General features: G+C 42.4%; 1 protein-coding gene across 2 annotated transcripts in view; it reads right to left on the bottom strand.

Annotated features, from left to right (window-relative positions):
* Nucleotides 1–800: 800 nt before the first annotated feature.
* Nucleotides 801–17,193, bottom strand: part of MCAM (melanoma cell adhesion molecule) — a 172,360-nt gene continuing 155,967 nt past the window's right edge. For both annotated transcript variants that reach the window (XM_056542357.1, XM_056542358.1), the window contains 5 exons: nt 16,277–16,312; nt 15,298–15,327; nt 13,058–13,199; nt 5,173–5,284; nt 801–2,301 (listed from right to left, as the gene is read on the bottom strand). In XM_056542357.1, coding sequence (XP_056398332.1) covers nt 2,275–2,301; nt 5,173–5,284; nt 13,058–13,199; nt 15,298–15,327; nt 16,277–16,312 — 347 coding nt within the window. In that variant the 3' untranslated portion in view covers nt 801–2,274. The remainder of the gene's footprint in view (nt 2,302–5,172; nt 5,285–13,057; nt 13,200–15,297; nt 15,328–16,276; nt 16,313–17,193) is intronic.

Genomic DNA, 17,193 nt, shown 5'->3' with positions numbered 1-17,193 from the left:
GGCCCAGGCTGTGGCCTGGGCTACTAGGGGGGCCCCCTAACACGCTGGGCCCCTGTGCAGCCGAACCGGCTGAACAAGTGATATGTCCGCCCCTGCCTGCAGCTCATCACTCCGTCTAAGACTTTTACATTCTCAAACTACCTACCGCCGAATCTAGGTACCAGGCCTGGCTTGCTGAGGTCAGAACTGCACCCGGAGAGGACGGCGCAGGAGTGAGCATGTGATGCGGTTACATATTTTCCCTTCTGTAACTAGCTCTTACTCTTATGGTGGGGGCACAGTACTAATTGCTAAATATGCTGGATGAGTATATTTGGGCTGCAGTATATAATGGCTGACTGTATATATGGGGGCACAGTATATAGTCATTTTATGGCTTGCTGTGTATAATTATATTTGTCTTCATATAAAGAAAAAAAAGACTGCAGAGGAGACATCACTGTCACATGTGAGGCATTGATATTGTGGTGTATTCTGCATGATTGAGTCCTATCAGTGCTGTAGTCACTTCTTAGTTCTGCATCTCTGATCAGTGAAATAACTCCCAGCATACCCTTAACATTGCTTAGATCATACTGGGATCATATATCCAATTTTTTTTTCCCACTTGAGCCCCTGTCCCCCAAAATGTCTGTGCCCGTCCCTGCAAATTTAGAAACACACCTACTTTCAGAGTATCAAATCTCCAGGGATTTTGTTTGGGATTCCCCATGGCATTATTGCAAACCAATCTTATTTATAAATGTATTATGTGCTGCAGATTTATTAGAAGATGGGGCTAAAACAGCAATATGGACCATCCAGAAGTTATTTCTTTATTTCCATACATAAAAAAACATAGGCAAAGCAATATTCGATTTCTAAAATTTACACACAAACCAATGCAAATATATAAGTTTATATATATATATATATATATATATATATTTATAGATAGACTTTTTCAGCATGATAATTAGAAATGTCTGTAGAAGAGCCCATGTAATGTAATGTAATGTTTTGTTGTGCTCTATTAGGGAGATAGAAAAATGCCCCTTCTTGCCCTGAGGATACATGTAATCTTTGTGGATGTGTTGGTATGGCCTATCAGTTCCAGGTCATACAGAAATGGTTGTATAGAATGAGAAGATGGAGTGATAGATTGTAGGATTGTCAGCGCATATTACCAGTGAGACATTACTAAAGCTGACAGAGCAATATTTGACTGTACTATAAACTTTGTGTTGAACTGTATGTTAACTATACAGTACCAGTAGTACTAGTTCTGAGGAAAGTTCATGCCTAATTTTCTGAAAATATATATGTTCCTTTTTATTGTAGGCACATTCTCTCCTACATGGAAAAATAGGCATTATGGGGAAAATTTGTTATTGTTTTGCACAGTTTTTTTGATGGTAAAAAGTCACAAATATTTGCGGAATGGGTCAAAAAGTTTCAATGCATTTAGACTATTTCAAGGAAACAACTTGAATGTAGTGTGGCAAGGTTAGCTTTTTACAGTAGTCAGGGATTTATCAACTGCAACTTTTTAAAAACTGTCACAAATGTTTGCGCCAAGATGTCCAAAAAGTCGAAAATATACACCAGCTCACACATGGCTTAGCTTTTTCGTGTGTAGGGAAAAGTCGCACATCTTTGCACAACAGGATAAAAAGTCCCAAAATGAGTAAACCATAGAAAATGGTGTACAGATGTAACATTTCAGGAAATGAGTACCTGCACAAAATTTATGAAATGCCTGAGAACAATTTTATAAATTTGGCGCACTTACACATTAGCACTGCACAAAATAAAGGAGTAAAAAATGGTTAACCTACAGCAACAATGATCAATTCCCCTCTCAATTTCTAAGAAAAGTCAGAAATAAAATGTCACAAAATTAGTAATTGACTGGGGGAGCATCACATCCTCCTCAGGAGTCAATTCATGCCACACCACTGGATAACGGTAAAAGTAAGTAGAATATCCATTAAATGCAGAGCATCAATGGAAACCTGCATTATATTTATAACTGATTCCTCAAATTCATATATTCATGGCTGGATGCAAATAAGGCAAAGTGACGACAACAAGGGTCATTATTGTGTCCAAAGAGAATGTCCAGTTAAAGCAGAGTACAGGCAAAGTATTTATATTGTTCTGCCAGCTGTTACAATATGACAGTAGTCAGGGAGATCTCTGGTGGATCGACTGTCTTCATTACATCTATGTTTGCAGAGAAACATGGAGACAGCAATAGTCCTTCCAGGGTTCAACGTCATAGTTTTAGGCAACTCAGTTTCTTAAATCCATGTATTTTTCCTTGAAAGAAAAGTCAAACACATAATTAAATTTAATAGAGTAATGTAAAGTATAACACTGTTTTAGTGATGATGAATGCGCATAGAGTTTACAGATGATTTTTAAAGGGGTACTCCACCCCTAGACATCTTATCCCCTATCCAAAGGATAGGGGATAAGATGTCAGATCGCCGGGGTCCCGCTGCTGGGGACACCCTGGTTCTCCCATGCTGTACCCACCTGTCACACCCCCTCCCATAGACTTGCATTGAGGGGCGGGTTGTGACGTCACACAGGAGGGGGAGTCGTGACGTCACGATTTTCCTTCACGGTGGTCGAGATGGACTCAGCCTGAGGACCTCCAGCGGTTCCGGAAGCCGCTACAGGTGGGTACTGCATGGTAGATCCAGGGGGTCCCCAGCAGCGGGACCCCGGCGATCTGACATCTTATCTCCTATCCTTTGGATAGGGGATAAGATGTCTAGGGGCGGAGTACCCCTTTAAAAGTGGTTCACATCAGACTTTCTACAAATCCACACACTTAACACTTGGCTTTTATAAAAAGCTAACTGAAGTGCTTCAACCCTTTCATTTTAGTGATTGGTGGGGATCCCAGCACCCAGACCCCACCAATGAAAACTTATGACATGTCTCAGGGCGGGTGCTGACTTTCATTTAAAGGGGTACTCCACTGGAAAACATTTTTTTTTTTAAATCAGCTGGTGCCAGAAAGTTAAACATTACTTCTATTAAAAAAATCTTAATCCTTCCAGCACTTATCAGCTGCTGTTATGATCCACAGGAAGTTCTTTTCTTTTTGAATTTCCTTTGTGCTGGACCACAGTGCTCTCTGCTGACACCTCTGTTCAATTTAGGAACTGCCCAGAGTAGGAGCAAATCCCCATAAAAAAGTTATCCTGGTCTGTTTAATCTGTCAAATCTGTTTACCTTTCTGGCACCAGGTGATTTAGAAAAAAGTTTTCCAGTGGAGTACCCCTTTAATCCCTTAAGGACTCAGCCCATTTGGGCCTTTTTTCCTCCTCGCCTTCAAAAAATCATAACTCTTTTATATTTTCATCCACAGACTAGTAAGAGGGCTTGTTTTTTTGCGCAACCAGTTGTCCGTTGTAATGCCATCACTCACTTTACCATAAAATGTATGGCGCAACCGAAAAAATACTATTTGTGTGGGGAAATTAAAAAGAAAACCGCAATTTTGCTAATTTTGGAAGGTTTCTTTTTCACGCCGTACAATTTATGGTAAAAATTACAGGTGTTCCTTATTCTTTGGGTCAATACAATTAAAATGATACCCATGATAACATACTTTTCTATTATTGCTGTGCTTAAAAAAATCACAAACTTTTAAACCAAATTAGTATGTTTAAAATCCCCCTATTTTGAAGACCTATAACTTTTTCAATTTTCCGTATAAGCGGCGGTATGAGGGCTCATTTTTTGCGCCGTGATCTTTACTTGTTTTGATACCATATTTGCTTATATAAAACTTTTAATACTTTTTTTAAAACTTTTTTGGGAATAAAATGTAAAAAAAAGCAGCTATTTTGGACTTTTTTTTTTACGTTCACGCCGTTCACCGTACGGTATTATTAACATTTTATTTTATTTTAATAGTTGGGATATTTACGCACGCGGTGATACCAAATATATATATATAAAATATTTTTTTTACATTTTTTGCGGGTGAAAATGGGACAATTTACGTTTTTATTGGGGAAGGGCGTTTTTCACATTTTTTTTACTTTTGATGCTCGCGGTTATGCATAGGACGTAAATGTACGTCCTGGTGCGTTAAGTACCAGCTCACCAGGACGTACATTTACTTCCTGCGTCGTTAAGGGGTTAAGACATCATAGGCATGGAGCCTTATTTTTCAGAAAATGTTGAATGGAAATTCGCTCTTTTCCAGAAGGAGGAATACTTTCTCATATTAGCCAAACCTGAATCTCCTCTAAAAGTGCTACAGTCTAAAAAGGTCTGCAAATATGGTTTAAATTTTTTTTTTGTTTAAAAAAAAAACTGCCATACTTAATATATTTTGAAAACCTTAAACAGAATCTGACTGGCTGTTCACCTGCACTAAATCCAATATACTGGGTTATAGTGTGGGTGAACAGCTTTAAAGGGGTACTCCAGTGGAAAAACTTTTTTATTTTTTTTATTTTTTTATCAACTGGTGCAAGAAAGTTAAACAGATTTGTAAATTACTTCTATAAAAAAAAATCTTAATCCTTCCAGTACTTATTAGCTGCTGAATACTAAAGAGGAAATTATTTTTTCTTTTTGGAACACAGAGCTCTCTGCTGACATCATGACCACAGTGCTCTCTGCTGACATCTCTGTCAATTTTAGGAACTGTCCAGAGCAGCATATGTTTTCTATGGGGATTTTCTCCTATTCTGGACAGTTCTTAAAATGGACAGAGGTGTCAGCAGAGAGCACGGTGTTCCAAAAAGAAAAGAATTTCCTCTGTAGTATTCAGCAGCTAATAAGTACTGGAAGGTTTAGGATTTTCTAATAGAAGTAATTTATAAATCTGTTTAACTTTCTGGCACCAGTTGATAAAAAAAGTTTTCCACCGGAGTACCCCTTTAAAAATAAGTACTCACTAATCTGTCCACTATTTGCTGAGTTATGGCATGTTAATCTTCTCTGTTATTTCTATTTTTGTTTTGCACAGCTCTGCGCAATGGAGCTGGGGAGGTGACTGGCTGAGCTCCCCTGCCTCCTCCATATTCCTCATCTAGGCTGCCCCTGTAATGAATATGCTAATGGCTGCTGGTATCGTTGCCTTGCTATACCTGGAAGGCAGCAGCGCCCCCCTCCCAGCCTGTCAGATTCTCTTTAATCAAATGTGGTAACGCTGATCACCTGGTCCACTGGTTGCTTCTTATCTTGCGCTCCAGGAAGAAGGACAGATTCTTCAGCTGGTGAGTCAGGTTTCATTTCTACAACAATCTGATCTTTTTCACCTGGCTTTGTGCTAAAAAATAGAAAACACATTGGAAACAAAACCATAACATTTATTCAGAATGTTTTTTCAATAATAAAAATAATAAAATGGCCATATACTCGTGAAGTAGATTTCAGAGAAATAGCGGAAGATGTTGTATCCAGGGTTGGGATTGATGCATACCTGAATCTTGTTCCGATCACTCTCCCTGTCTACTTATCTATGTTATCAATAACAATATGGAAATTTACCAAAACAAATATTCAAAAATAATCAATATGGAAAACAGAAATGTCAGTATATCTGTAAAATGAACATAATAATAATATTTGTTAATAATAATTGTTAAACTTTGGCTTCTGACATAATTTGTGATTTTATAATACTTGCAAATGTACTTTGGCTTTTAAGTCATTGAACTTTTTTTTCTGTCAGGTTGTAAACAAAAAAAGGGTGCTCTAAGGCTGGGTTCACACTACGTTTTCCCCCATACGGGAGCGCATACGGCAGGGGGGAGCTAAAACCTCGCGCTCCCGTATGCCTTCGTATGCGCTCCCGTATGTCATTCATTTCAATGAGCCGGCCGGAGTGAAACGTTCAGTCCGGTCGGCTCATTTTTGCGCCGTATGCGCTTTTACAACCGGACCTAAAACTGTGGTCAACCACGGTTTTATGTCCGGTTGTAAAAGTGCATACGGCGCAAAAATGAGCCAACCGGACCGAACGTTTCACTCCGGCCGGCTCATTGAAATGAATGACATACGGGAGCGCATACGAAGGCATACGGGAGCGCGAGGTTTTAGCTCCCCCCTGCCGTATGCGCTCCCGTATGGGGGAAAACGTAGTGTGAACCCAGCCTTATAAAGATGGGTGACAACCACTATGGTTAATATGGCAACTACTACAGGGATTGTCACCCAGCCTTACTACAAAACTGTGTGGCAGATTTTACTGGCTAAGTGGCAATATACATTTTGCTATTCAGAACTTTGGATGGGCTTTGGTGCTTGCTAATAAACTAACGAATGGTAGGTGGATGTGTTAGGCAGACTTTTCCCATAGAACATGGCCTTAACCCCTTAAGGACCAAGCCCATTTTCACCTTAAGGACCGGTGTGTTTTTTTTCCACATTTGACCACTGTCACTTTAAGTATTAATAACTCTGAGATGCTTTTACTTTTCATTCATTCTGATTCCGAGATTGTTTTTTCATGACATATTCTATTTTATGTCAGTGGTAAATTTTTGTCGATACTTGCATCATTTCTTGGTGAATAAATTCCAAAATTTGATGAAAAAATTGAAAATTTAGCATTTTTCTTACTTTGAAGCTCTCTGCTTGTAAGGAAAATAGACATTCCAAATAAATTATATATTGATTCACATATACAATATGTCTACTTCATGGTTGCATCATAAAGTTGACATGTTTTTACTTTTGGAAGACATCAGACAAGTTCAGCAGCAATTTTCAAATTTTTCACGAAATTTTCTAAATCTGAATTCTTCAGGGACCAGTTCAGTTTTGAAGTGGATTTGAAGAGCCTTCATATTTGAAATACACCATAAATGACCCCATTATAAAAACTGCACCCCTCAAAGTATTCAAATGAGATTCAGAAAGTTTGCTAACCCTTTAGGTCTTTCACAGGAATAGCAGCAATGTGAAGGAGAAAATTCAAAATCTTCATTTTTTTCACTCACATGTTCTTGTAGACCCCGTTTTTGAATTTTTACAAGGGGTAAAAGGAGAAAAAGTCCCCAAAATGTGTAATCCAATTTCTCTCGAGTAAGGAAATACCTCATATGTGTATGTGACGTGTTCGGCAGACACAGTAGAGGGCTCAGAAGGGAAGGAACAATAATGGGATTTTGGGGGACATGTCGCATTTAGGAAGCCCCTATTGTGCCAGAACAGCAAAAAAAAAAATGCTACATGGCATACTACCGCGTTTCTCCGAAAATAGGACCGGGTCTTATATAAATTTTAGCCCCAAAAAACACACTAGGACTAATTTTCAGGGTAGGACTTATTTATCTATGCACATTGAACAACATGGCGGTTCCACAGTATTTACCCCCCCCCACATTGTCATCATGTGATATGCGCAAGCTGCGCATATCACATGATGATAATGGGGGGGGGTGTGTGTAAATGTCCCCCAACGTCCCTAACCCCCCCCCACCCCCGCCGGTTTATCAGCCCAGCGCTGCACCCCACAATCCCCACATCGGGGTACTGATCATTTGTCACCCGCGAGCGCAGCTTCTCTCCCCCCCTGCCAAATAATTATTAGCCGCTGCGCTGTATCTATTCCTGTGCCCGGGCTGCAAATATTAAAAAGCAATCTTTAACTTACCTTCATCCTCCGTTCCCCCGTTGCTAAGGCACCGGCCTCATGGTCCCTCCGCTGTTCTTGCTGCTTCCTGGTTTTGTGACGTCTCAGAGCCTTCAGCCTATCACCGGCCGCAGCGATGTCCCGCCTCGGCCGATGATAGGCTGAGCCGACTGTCATGTAAGAAGCCGGCCGGCGAGCGAGAACAGTGGAGGACAGCGAGGCCGGTTCCTTAGCAACGGGGGAACTGAGGACGAAGGTAAGTTAAAGATTGCTTTTTAATATTTGCAGCCTGGGCATTGTCTAGGTCAGTGGTCTTCAACCTGCTGACCTCCAGATGTTGCAAACATTTGCAACATCTGGAGGTCCGCAGGTTGGAGACCACCGGTCTAGGTCTTATTATCGGGGTAGGGCTTATATTGCAGCCCACCCCGATAATCCGGCTAGGGCCTATTTTCGGGGTAGGTACTATTTTCGGGGAAACATGGTATTTTGGAAACTACACCCGTAACTACGCACATAACAAGGGGTTCAGTGAGCCTTAACAACCCACAGGTGTTTGATGATTTTTTGTTAAAGTCGGATGTGTAAATGAAAAAAAAAATTTTTTTCACTAAAGTGCAGTTTTTCCCCCAAAATTTACCATTTTTGTAAAGGGTAATGTGAGAAAATGCCCCCCAAAATTTGTAACCTGTCACTTCTGAGTATGGAAATACCCCAGGTTAGGACATAAAATGCTCTACAGGCGAACTACAATGCCCAGAAGAGAAATCACATTTGGCTTTTGGAAAGCAAATTTTGCTGAAATTGTTTTTGGGGGGCATGTCACATTTAGGAAGCCCCTATGGTGCCAGAACAGAAAAAAATAAATAAATAAACACATGGCCTACTATTTTGAAAACTTCACCCCTCAAGGAACGTAACAAGGGATACAGTGAGCCTTAACACCCCACAGGTGTTTGACGATTTTTTGTTAAAGTTGGATGTGTAAATGAAATTTTTTTTTACACTAACAGGCTGGTGTACACCCCAAATTTTCGTTTTCATTTGTAGTGCAATTGCTCCCGAGTACAGAAATACCCCATATGTGGCCCTAAACTGTTTCCTTGAAATACGACAGGGCTCCAAAGTGAGAGAGCACCATGTGCATTTGAGGACCAAATTAGGGATTGCATAGGGGTGGACATAGGGGTATTCTACGCCAGTGATTCCCAAACAGGGTGCCTCCAGCTGTTGCTAAACTTCCAGCTTGCCTGGACAGTCAGTGGCTGTCCAGAAATGCTGGGAGTTGTTGTTTTGCAACAGCTGGTGGCTCCATTTTGGAAACACTGCCGTACGATATGTTTTTATGTTTATTGGTGGGGGGGGGGCCGTGTATGGGGGTGTATATGTAGTGTTTTCCCCTTTATTTTGTGTTAGTGTAGTGTTTTTAGGGTACATTCACAAGGACGAGGGTTTATGGTGAGTTTCCCGCTAGGAGTTGCGCTGCGGCAGAAAATTTGCCGCAGCTCAAACTTGAAACAGGAAACTCACTGTAAAACTGCCCATGTGAATGTACCATGTACATTCACATGGGGGGTGGGGGGACAAACCTCCAGCTATTGCAAAACTACAACTCCCAGCATGTACTGACAGACCGGGCATGCTGGCAGTTGTACTTTTGCAACAGCTAGAGACCTTCATTTAGTTTCTGTTACCTAACTACGAATTTTCCAACCAGTGTGCCTCCAGCTGTTGGAAAACTACAACTCCCAGCATGTACTGATCGCTGAAGAGCATGCTGGGAGATGTAGTTATGCAACAGCTGGAGGTACACAACTACAACTCCCGGCATGCCGAGATAGCTTTAGAGACCACTGCACAGTTATCTCCAAACTGTGACCCTCCAGCTGTTGCACAACTACAAATCCCAGCATGCCCAAACAGCTGTCTAGGCGTGCTGGGATTTGTAGTTTTGCAAGATCTAGAGGGCCGCAGTTTAGAGAAAACAGCATAGTGATCTCCAAACTGTGACTCTCCAGCTGTTGCAAAACTACAAATCCCAGCATGCCCAAACAGCAAACAGCTGTCTGGGCATGCTGGGAATTGTAATTTTGCAACATCTGGAGGGCTACAGATTAGAGACCACTGAATCCCTCCAGATGCTCACCGGCTTCCATACGATTGCCGCACCAGGGAGCCGCATCGCCGTCCTCTGCTGACCTCTGGCACCATTCCCCATCAGTTCCCCAATTCTGCCCGGACTACTGTGGGTGGTCAGAACGGGGGAACCGAACTTTAACCCCTGCCCCCGATCTGCTATTAGTTGAACGCTTCTGACCGACCAATAGCAGGGATAGGAGGGGTGGCACCCGTGTGACCCAGAATCGCAGCAAATCGCTGGTGCGAATTTACTGTAGATTTGCGGCGATCGCCAACATTGGGGGGGAGGGGTCCCAGGAGCCCCCTGGGCATATGAATGGGATGCCTGCTGATAGATATCAGCAGTCATCCCGATCCGGTCCCTGCCCGGTGCACGGTGGGGACCAATATTCCCAAGGGCGTACAGGTATGCCCTTGGTCTCTAAGTGGTTAAAGGGGTACTCCAGTGGAAAACAATTTTTTTTTTCTTTTTAAATCAACTGGTGCCAGAAAGTTATACAGATTTGTAAATTACTTGTATAAAAAAATCTTAATCCTTCCAGTACTTATCAGCTGCCACAGTGAAGATTCTCCCCCCCCAATGTCTTTATGGAAGGGGTGTCACAATAAACACTGCTCAAAAAAAAATAAAGGGAACACTTAAAGGGGTCCTCCGGTGCTTACACATCTTATCCCCTATCCAAAGGATAGGGGATAAGATGCCGGATCGCGGGTGTTCCGCCGCTGGGGACGCCCGTGATCATGCACGTGGCACCCCGCTTGTAATCAGTCCCCGGAGCGTATTCGCTCCGGGTCTGATTACGGGCGACCACCGGGCCGGCGGCGTGTGATGTCCACCTCCGCCCCCGTGTGACGTCACGCTGGATAGGGGATAAGATGTGTAAGCACCAGAGAACCTCTTTAAAAAACACAATGTAACTCCAAGTCAATCACACTTCTGTGAAATCCCACTGTCCACTCAGGAAGCTGTTGTGCAAATGGAACAGACAACAGGAGGAAATTATAGGAAATTACCAAGACCCCCAATAAAGGAGTAGTTCTGCAGGTGGTGACCACACACCACTTCTCAGTTCCTATGCTTCCTGGCTGATTTTTTTTGTCACTTTTGAATGCTGGTAGTGGTAGCATGAGACAGAGTCTACAACCCACACAAGTGGCTCAGGTAGTGCAGCTCATCCAGGATGGCACATCAATGCGAGCTGTGGCAAGAAGGTTTGCTGTGTCTGTCAGCGTAGTGTTCAGAGCATGGAGGCACTATTAGGAGACGTGGAGGAGGCCGTAGGAGGGCAACAACCCAGCAGCAGGACCGCTACCTCCGCCTTTGTGCAAGGAGGAGCACGGCCAGAGCCCTGCAAAATGACCTACAGCAGGCCACATATGTGCATGTGTCAATTCAAACGGTCAGAAACAGACTCCATGAGGGTGGTATGAGGGCCCGACATCCACAGGTGGGGATTGTGCTTACAGCCCAACACCGTGCAGGAAGTTTGCCGTTTGCCATAGAACACCAAGTTTGGCAAGTTCGCCACTGGCGCCCTGTGCTCTTCACAGATGAAAGCAGGTTGACACTGAGCACATGTGACTGGAGTATGGAGATGCCATGAAGAATGTTCTGCTGCCTTTAACATCCTCCAGCATGACCGGGTTGGTGGTGGGTCAGTAATGGTGTGGGGTGGCATTTCTTTCGGGGGCCGCACAGCCCTCCATGTGCTTTCCAGAGGTAGCCTGACTGCCATTAGGTACAGAGATGAGATCCTCAGACCCCCTGAGAGACCACATACTGGTGCGGTTGGCCCTAGGTTCCTCCTAATGCAAGACAATGCTAGACCTCATGAGGCTTGAGTGTGTCAGCAGTTCCTGCAAGAGGACGGCATTTATGCTATGGACTTGCCCGCCCGTTCCACAGGCCTGAATCTGATTGAGCACATCTGGGACACCATGTCTCGCTCCATCCACCAACGCCACTTTGCACCACGGACTGTCCAGGAGTTGGCTCATCAGGAGCATGCCCAGGCATTGTAGGGAGGTCATATGGGCATGTGGAGGCCACACACACTACTGAGCCTCATTTTGATTTGTTTTAAGGACAAGAACTTAGATCAAAGTTGGATCAGCCTGTATTGTGGTTTTCCATTTTGATTTTGAGTGTGCCTCCATATCCAGACCTCCATGGGTTGATAAACTGTTACGCCTAGCGCTCCGGGTCCCCGCTCCTCCCCGGAGTGCTTACGGCGTCTCTCTCTCCGCAGCGCCCCGGTCGGTCCCGCTGACCGGGAGCGCTGCACTGTCATGGCCGTCGGGGATGCGATTCGCACAGCGGGACGCGCCCGCTCGCGAATCGCATCCCAGGTCACTTACCCGTCCCGGTCCCCTGCTGTCATTTGCTGGCGCGCGCGGCTCCGCTCTCTAGGGCGCGCGCGCGCCAGCTCCCTGAGACTTAAAGGGCCAGTGCACCAATGATTGGTGCCTGGCCCAATTAGCTTAATTGGCTTCCACCTGCTCCCAGACTATATCTGATCACTGCCCCTGCACTCCCCGGCCGGATCTTGTTGCCTTAGAGCCTAGTGAAAGCGTTACTGTGTTTGTCCATACTGTGTACTTGACCTCCTGCTATTGCCTTATTGACTACGATTCTTGCTGCCTGCCCCGACCTTCTGCTACGTCCGACCTTACTTCTGTCTACCCCCTTGTACCGCGCCTATCTTCAGCAGTCAGAGAGGTTGAGCCGTTGCTAGTGGATACGACCTGGTCACTACCGCCGCAGCAAGACCATCCCGCTTTGCGGCGGGCTCTGGTGAACACCAGTAGTGACTTAGAACCGGTCCACTAGCACGGTCCACGCCAATCCCTCTCTGGCACAGAGGATCCACCTCCTGCCAGCCGGCATCGTGACATAAACTTGATTTCCATTGATAATTTTTGTGTGATTTTGTTGTCAGCACATTCAACCAACTATGTAAAGACGAAAGTATTTCACACGATTAGTTCATTCATTGAGATCTGGGATGTGTTCTCTTAGTGTTCCCTTTATTTTTTTGAGCGGTGTAGTAAAAGGTATGTTTAACAGCACTGTATGATTCTTAGTCATATGAACAGTTCAAAGCAAGAGAGGAGAATCCAGTAACAGTCAAAAAGGAAAACATGAGGGTGACTCATATCGTGCAGGAAGCAGCATCACGCAGATTGTCATACAAACATATTTTTTGTAAAATAAAATAAAAATTGACAGTTCCTTTCTACTGTCAGAGAAATACACCCAATAAATATGGAAGGCATATTACACATAGGATTGCAGTGCAGCTAGTCAGTAAAAACTATACTTACATATCTTTTGTTCCAGAGCGTCCACAAGGAATGCACCCCTTCTTATACAGGAAATACAGCACAGCTCCCAAAATGGCCAGCAGAAGAATGCACACAATGACTGCCACAATCACCACGCCATAGCTTTTTTGACTTCTGGACTCTGCACACATTGTACATGTTAACCCATAATATGCATACAATATTTCCACGTTTAAATAATTGTTGATGACATCTTTATTCATTTCAATTTATCGTGGTGTATTCTAGGTTTTGAAAGGAAGAGCTTTGAGGCTGTTGAATTGTCTGCTAGTTTTCTGCTTAATAACCCACTACAGTATCTAACTAAATGAATAGGGCTGAGATACAATATTAGACCCTTGGAGAATAGTTTTTGGAAAACAGGCTTTTTCCTTTTTTTAGACAACACCGAGACCTGATAACTCACTTGTTGTAATTGTGTATCATTACATATAACAACAAATGTATCCGATATAAGAAAAGAACATTAACTTTGTTTTATCAATCATAGGCTTGCACTGATAAGTTTGGAAAATGTCAGAATTACATGCTGATGTCTCCTGGCACAGGCTCCATTCATTTCAATGGCCTGACCGTAGTCAGCTAGTTACTATGTTCAGGTCATTTTCCCAATATATCCAATTATTTGACTAAAAAGTGCTGCAAAAGGCATTTTTTCAGTCTAAACCAAAACTTGTATATGCTCTAAAAATTACCTGAATGTAATTACTAGCTGACTGACTAGACCTGCTGTAGAGACCAGTGTCAGACCACACATAGAATACTATGTACAGTACTGGGCACCAGTGTACAAGAAAGATATAGTGGAGCTGGAGAGGGTTCAAAGACAGGCAACCAGAGAAATACGGGGAATGGGAGGACTACAGTACCCAGAAAGATTATCAGAATTAGAGTTATTTAGTTTAGAAAAAAGAAGGCTTAGGGGCGACCTAATAACTATGTATAAATATATCAGGGGATAGTACAGAGATCTCTCCCATGATCTATTTATATCCAGGACTGTATCTATAACAAGGGGGCATCCTCTACGTCTTGAGGAAAGAAGGTTTCTACACCAGCGCAGACGGGGGTTCTTTACTGTAAGAGCAGTGAGACTGTGGAACTCTCTGCTTGAGGTGGTGGTCATGGGGAACTCTGTGAAAGGGTTCAAAAGGGGTCTGGATGCATTTTTAGAGAGTAATAACATTGCTGGTTATATATACTAGATTTATAGGGACAGAACGAAGATCCAGAGATTTATTCTGACTGCCATATTTGGAGTCAGGAAGGAATTTTTACCTCTAGTATGAAGGTTTTTGCCTTCCTCTGGATCAACTCAACTCAGTAGGGACTTATTAGGGGTATAGGTTGAACTTGATGGACTCTGGTCTTTTTTCAACCTTATTATCTATGTTACTATATTTGCTGAGGCAAATGAATGGGGCCATGCCTGTCCAAGCACGGAAGTACGGTATGTCACTTTGAAATTTTCACAATGTATCTGTGCCTCAGAGGCATTACAATGTATGCATATGTGTACTTTACCAGTAACTACTCTATATATAGTCTACAAGTATTCATTTGCCAGGTCAGATTATGACTACTTTATCACACTAAAGGTGGAATAAACACATAGCAGGGAGACCTCCTTAGAGGAAGGGGAATCGTGTTAAGGCAACTGATTTTCACCTATAAGTGCTTTATCCAGCTTCCACTTGTTAGTGGAGGCCGGATGAAGCACTTGTAGGTGAGAAATGGTTGCCTTACAATGATCCTCTGTGATGTCTCCCCACTATGTCTTTAATTTTAATTCATGAACAAAATAAAGAAGATTAAATAACCATGGTGAGTGCTCCATCTGATTTTCTTTTATTTAATTGATAGTTCCCTACTGATATTTTCCTAAAGAAGTTAAGCACACGATAAGCTATTCACTGACCTATTGCTTGTCATTATGCAGTGCCTGAGAGTGTTACAGTTTCTACTTTCTCTGAATACTGTTAATCTAATAAATACATACTAGCCAATAGTTATCAATCTGTTTACAAAAACTGATCTGATTTGCCCAAAGCAACCAGTCACAGCTCAGCTTTAACTTTAATAGAGCTTGTTCTAATAAAGCTGAGATGTGATTGGACAACAATGGACTAATCAAACAGTTTTTGTTCCCAACAAATTGATAAATATTGGGCCACTGTTTATTGCAAAAATAGACCTGTGGTTATGATAAATTCCCTTACCTATGCTGGGATCTCTTGTGGATTCATATTCTGTAAGGGAAATATAGAAATTCAATTAAATTAGGTTAGATTATTTTGAAAATGTTAAACTATCATTTGGCAACATGAAAAAAAATCTTTGTGAACAAAGTAATTCAGATTGTAGAAATATAATAAGGAATTACTTATAATGCATTCTCTAATTTCTAGACACAATAGAGAGGCTTGAAGGGCTAACAAACAAATATTGTGCAGCTCCTTGGTATGGTGCTTCACAGCCTACCCGCACTGACATACTTTCTGGGGAAAATTTGGCATATTTTTATTAAGTGGCAGATTTTGCCCCAAACATTTTTTGTATGCAAAAATGTGTGACTTTTTACAAAATATGCCACTCACGGCAAGGGGGCTTGGGGCACGCCCTCCGTACTTTAAGCCCGGTTTAGGACAGCAACAGAGGCATGGACAGTCACAGATCTGCTTGATTTCCTGAAAGTAGTGCACCCCTTTAGAAAATCCAGTACAATGGAAATGGGTGGAATTTTATTAAAGTGTGGCATATTAAAACACTGCATTTAGTAAATCTCTCTCACTGTTAGATGCTGTACAGAAATATTCCACAATTTTATTCTGATTTATATGGATTGTATTCAGCTGTATAACAAATAGGAGGCATTCAGGGGTACATTAACAACTCCATGTACTACTATAAAATTTGCCCCATTACAGTTCAGTACAAAACTAAGCACTAATAAGGTTATATGCATGAACACTAATGCTGCACATGGCAAATCCAGAATTGACATGCATTTTACCTGGAAGTGTTTCTTTACACAAGTGGGATCTTCTGAAAGTTTCCCCCTTCAAGTTTAGCCTTAGTGGCTTTAGTAGACTTCAATGGGGTCTGCTGCGGGCAACAGAAAACTCTGAGAAGATCCAGCCTGTGTGAACATACCCTATATAGCAGATCGAACTGGACACTGATCCTAGCAATTTTTACCTGTCTTGGAGATCTGTTCTTCTGTGACTTTTGATCCTATAAGGTAAAGTTAAACAATTTAATATTTCACCAAACTACACTTCTGGTATCAGCTACAATTGAAACAAACAAATACAAGTGTCACTGTTATTTGGAAAAACTTTTGACATGTTGTACAGGCATATTAACCCCTTAAAGACCACGGACGTAAATGTATGTCCTGGTTTGACTTTACTTCGTGCACCAGGATGTACATTTACGTCCTGTGTATGACCGCGAGCATCAGAGCGGTGCTCGCGTCCTACATGGCAGGTTCCGGCTGCTATCAGCAGCCGGGGACCAGCCGGTAATGGCCAACATCTGTTATCGCACGTATGTCCCCCATTAACCCCTCAGATGTCATGATCAGTACAGATCACGGCATCTGCGACAATGTGCATGTTAGAATAAATGATCGGATCACCTGCAGGGCTGCCGCGGGGATCCGATCATCTGAAATGGCAGACGGAGGGCATCTCCTGCTCTGGTCTGAGATCGAGCAGACCAGAGCAGAAGATAGACGATAATATTGATCAGTGCTATGTCCTATGCATAGCACTGAACAGTATTAGCAATCAAATGAATTATATAGATAGTCCCCTATGGGGACATAGTTACATAGGTAGTACGGTTGAAAAAAGACATACGTCCATTAAATGTAAAAAAAAAAGTTGAAAAATGTAAAAATAAAAAGTAAAAAAGTGAAAAATCCCCTCCCCCAATAAAAATGAAAATTGTCAGTTTTTCCCATTTTTACCCCCAAAAAGCGTAATTTTATTTTAATAAACATATTTGGTATCGCTGCGTGTGTAAATGTCCGAACTATCAAAATCTAATCCTGTACAGTGGACGGCGTAAACGTAACAAATAAAAATAAGTTTTTTGTCACATTTTATTCC

The sequence above is a fragment of the Hyla sarda genome, chromosome 10 (genome assembly GCF_029499605.1).
Source record: "Hyla sarda isolate aHylSar1 chromosome 10, aHylSar1.hap1, whole genome shotgun sequence".
Taxonomy (NCBI): domain Eukaryota; kingdom Metazoa; phylum Chordata; class Amphibia; order Anura; family Hylidae; genus Hyla; species Hyla sarda.
The sequence above is the reverse complement of the archived record's forward strand: the minus strand, read 5'-3'. Positions and strand labels throughout refer to the sequence as shown.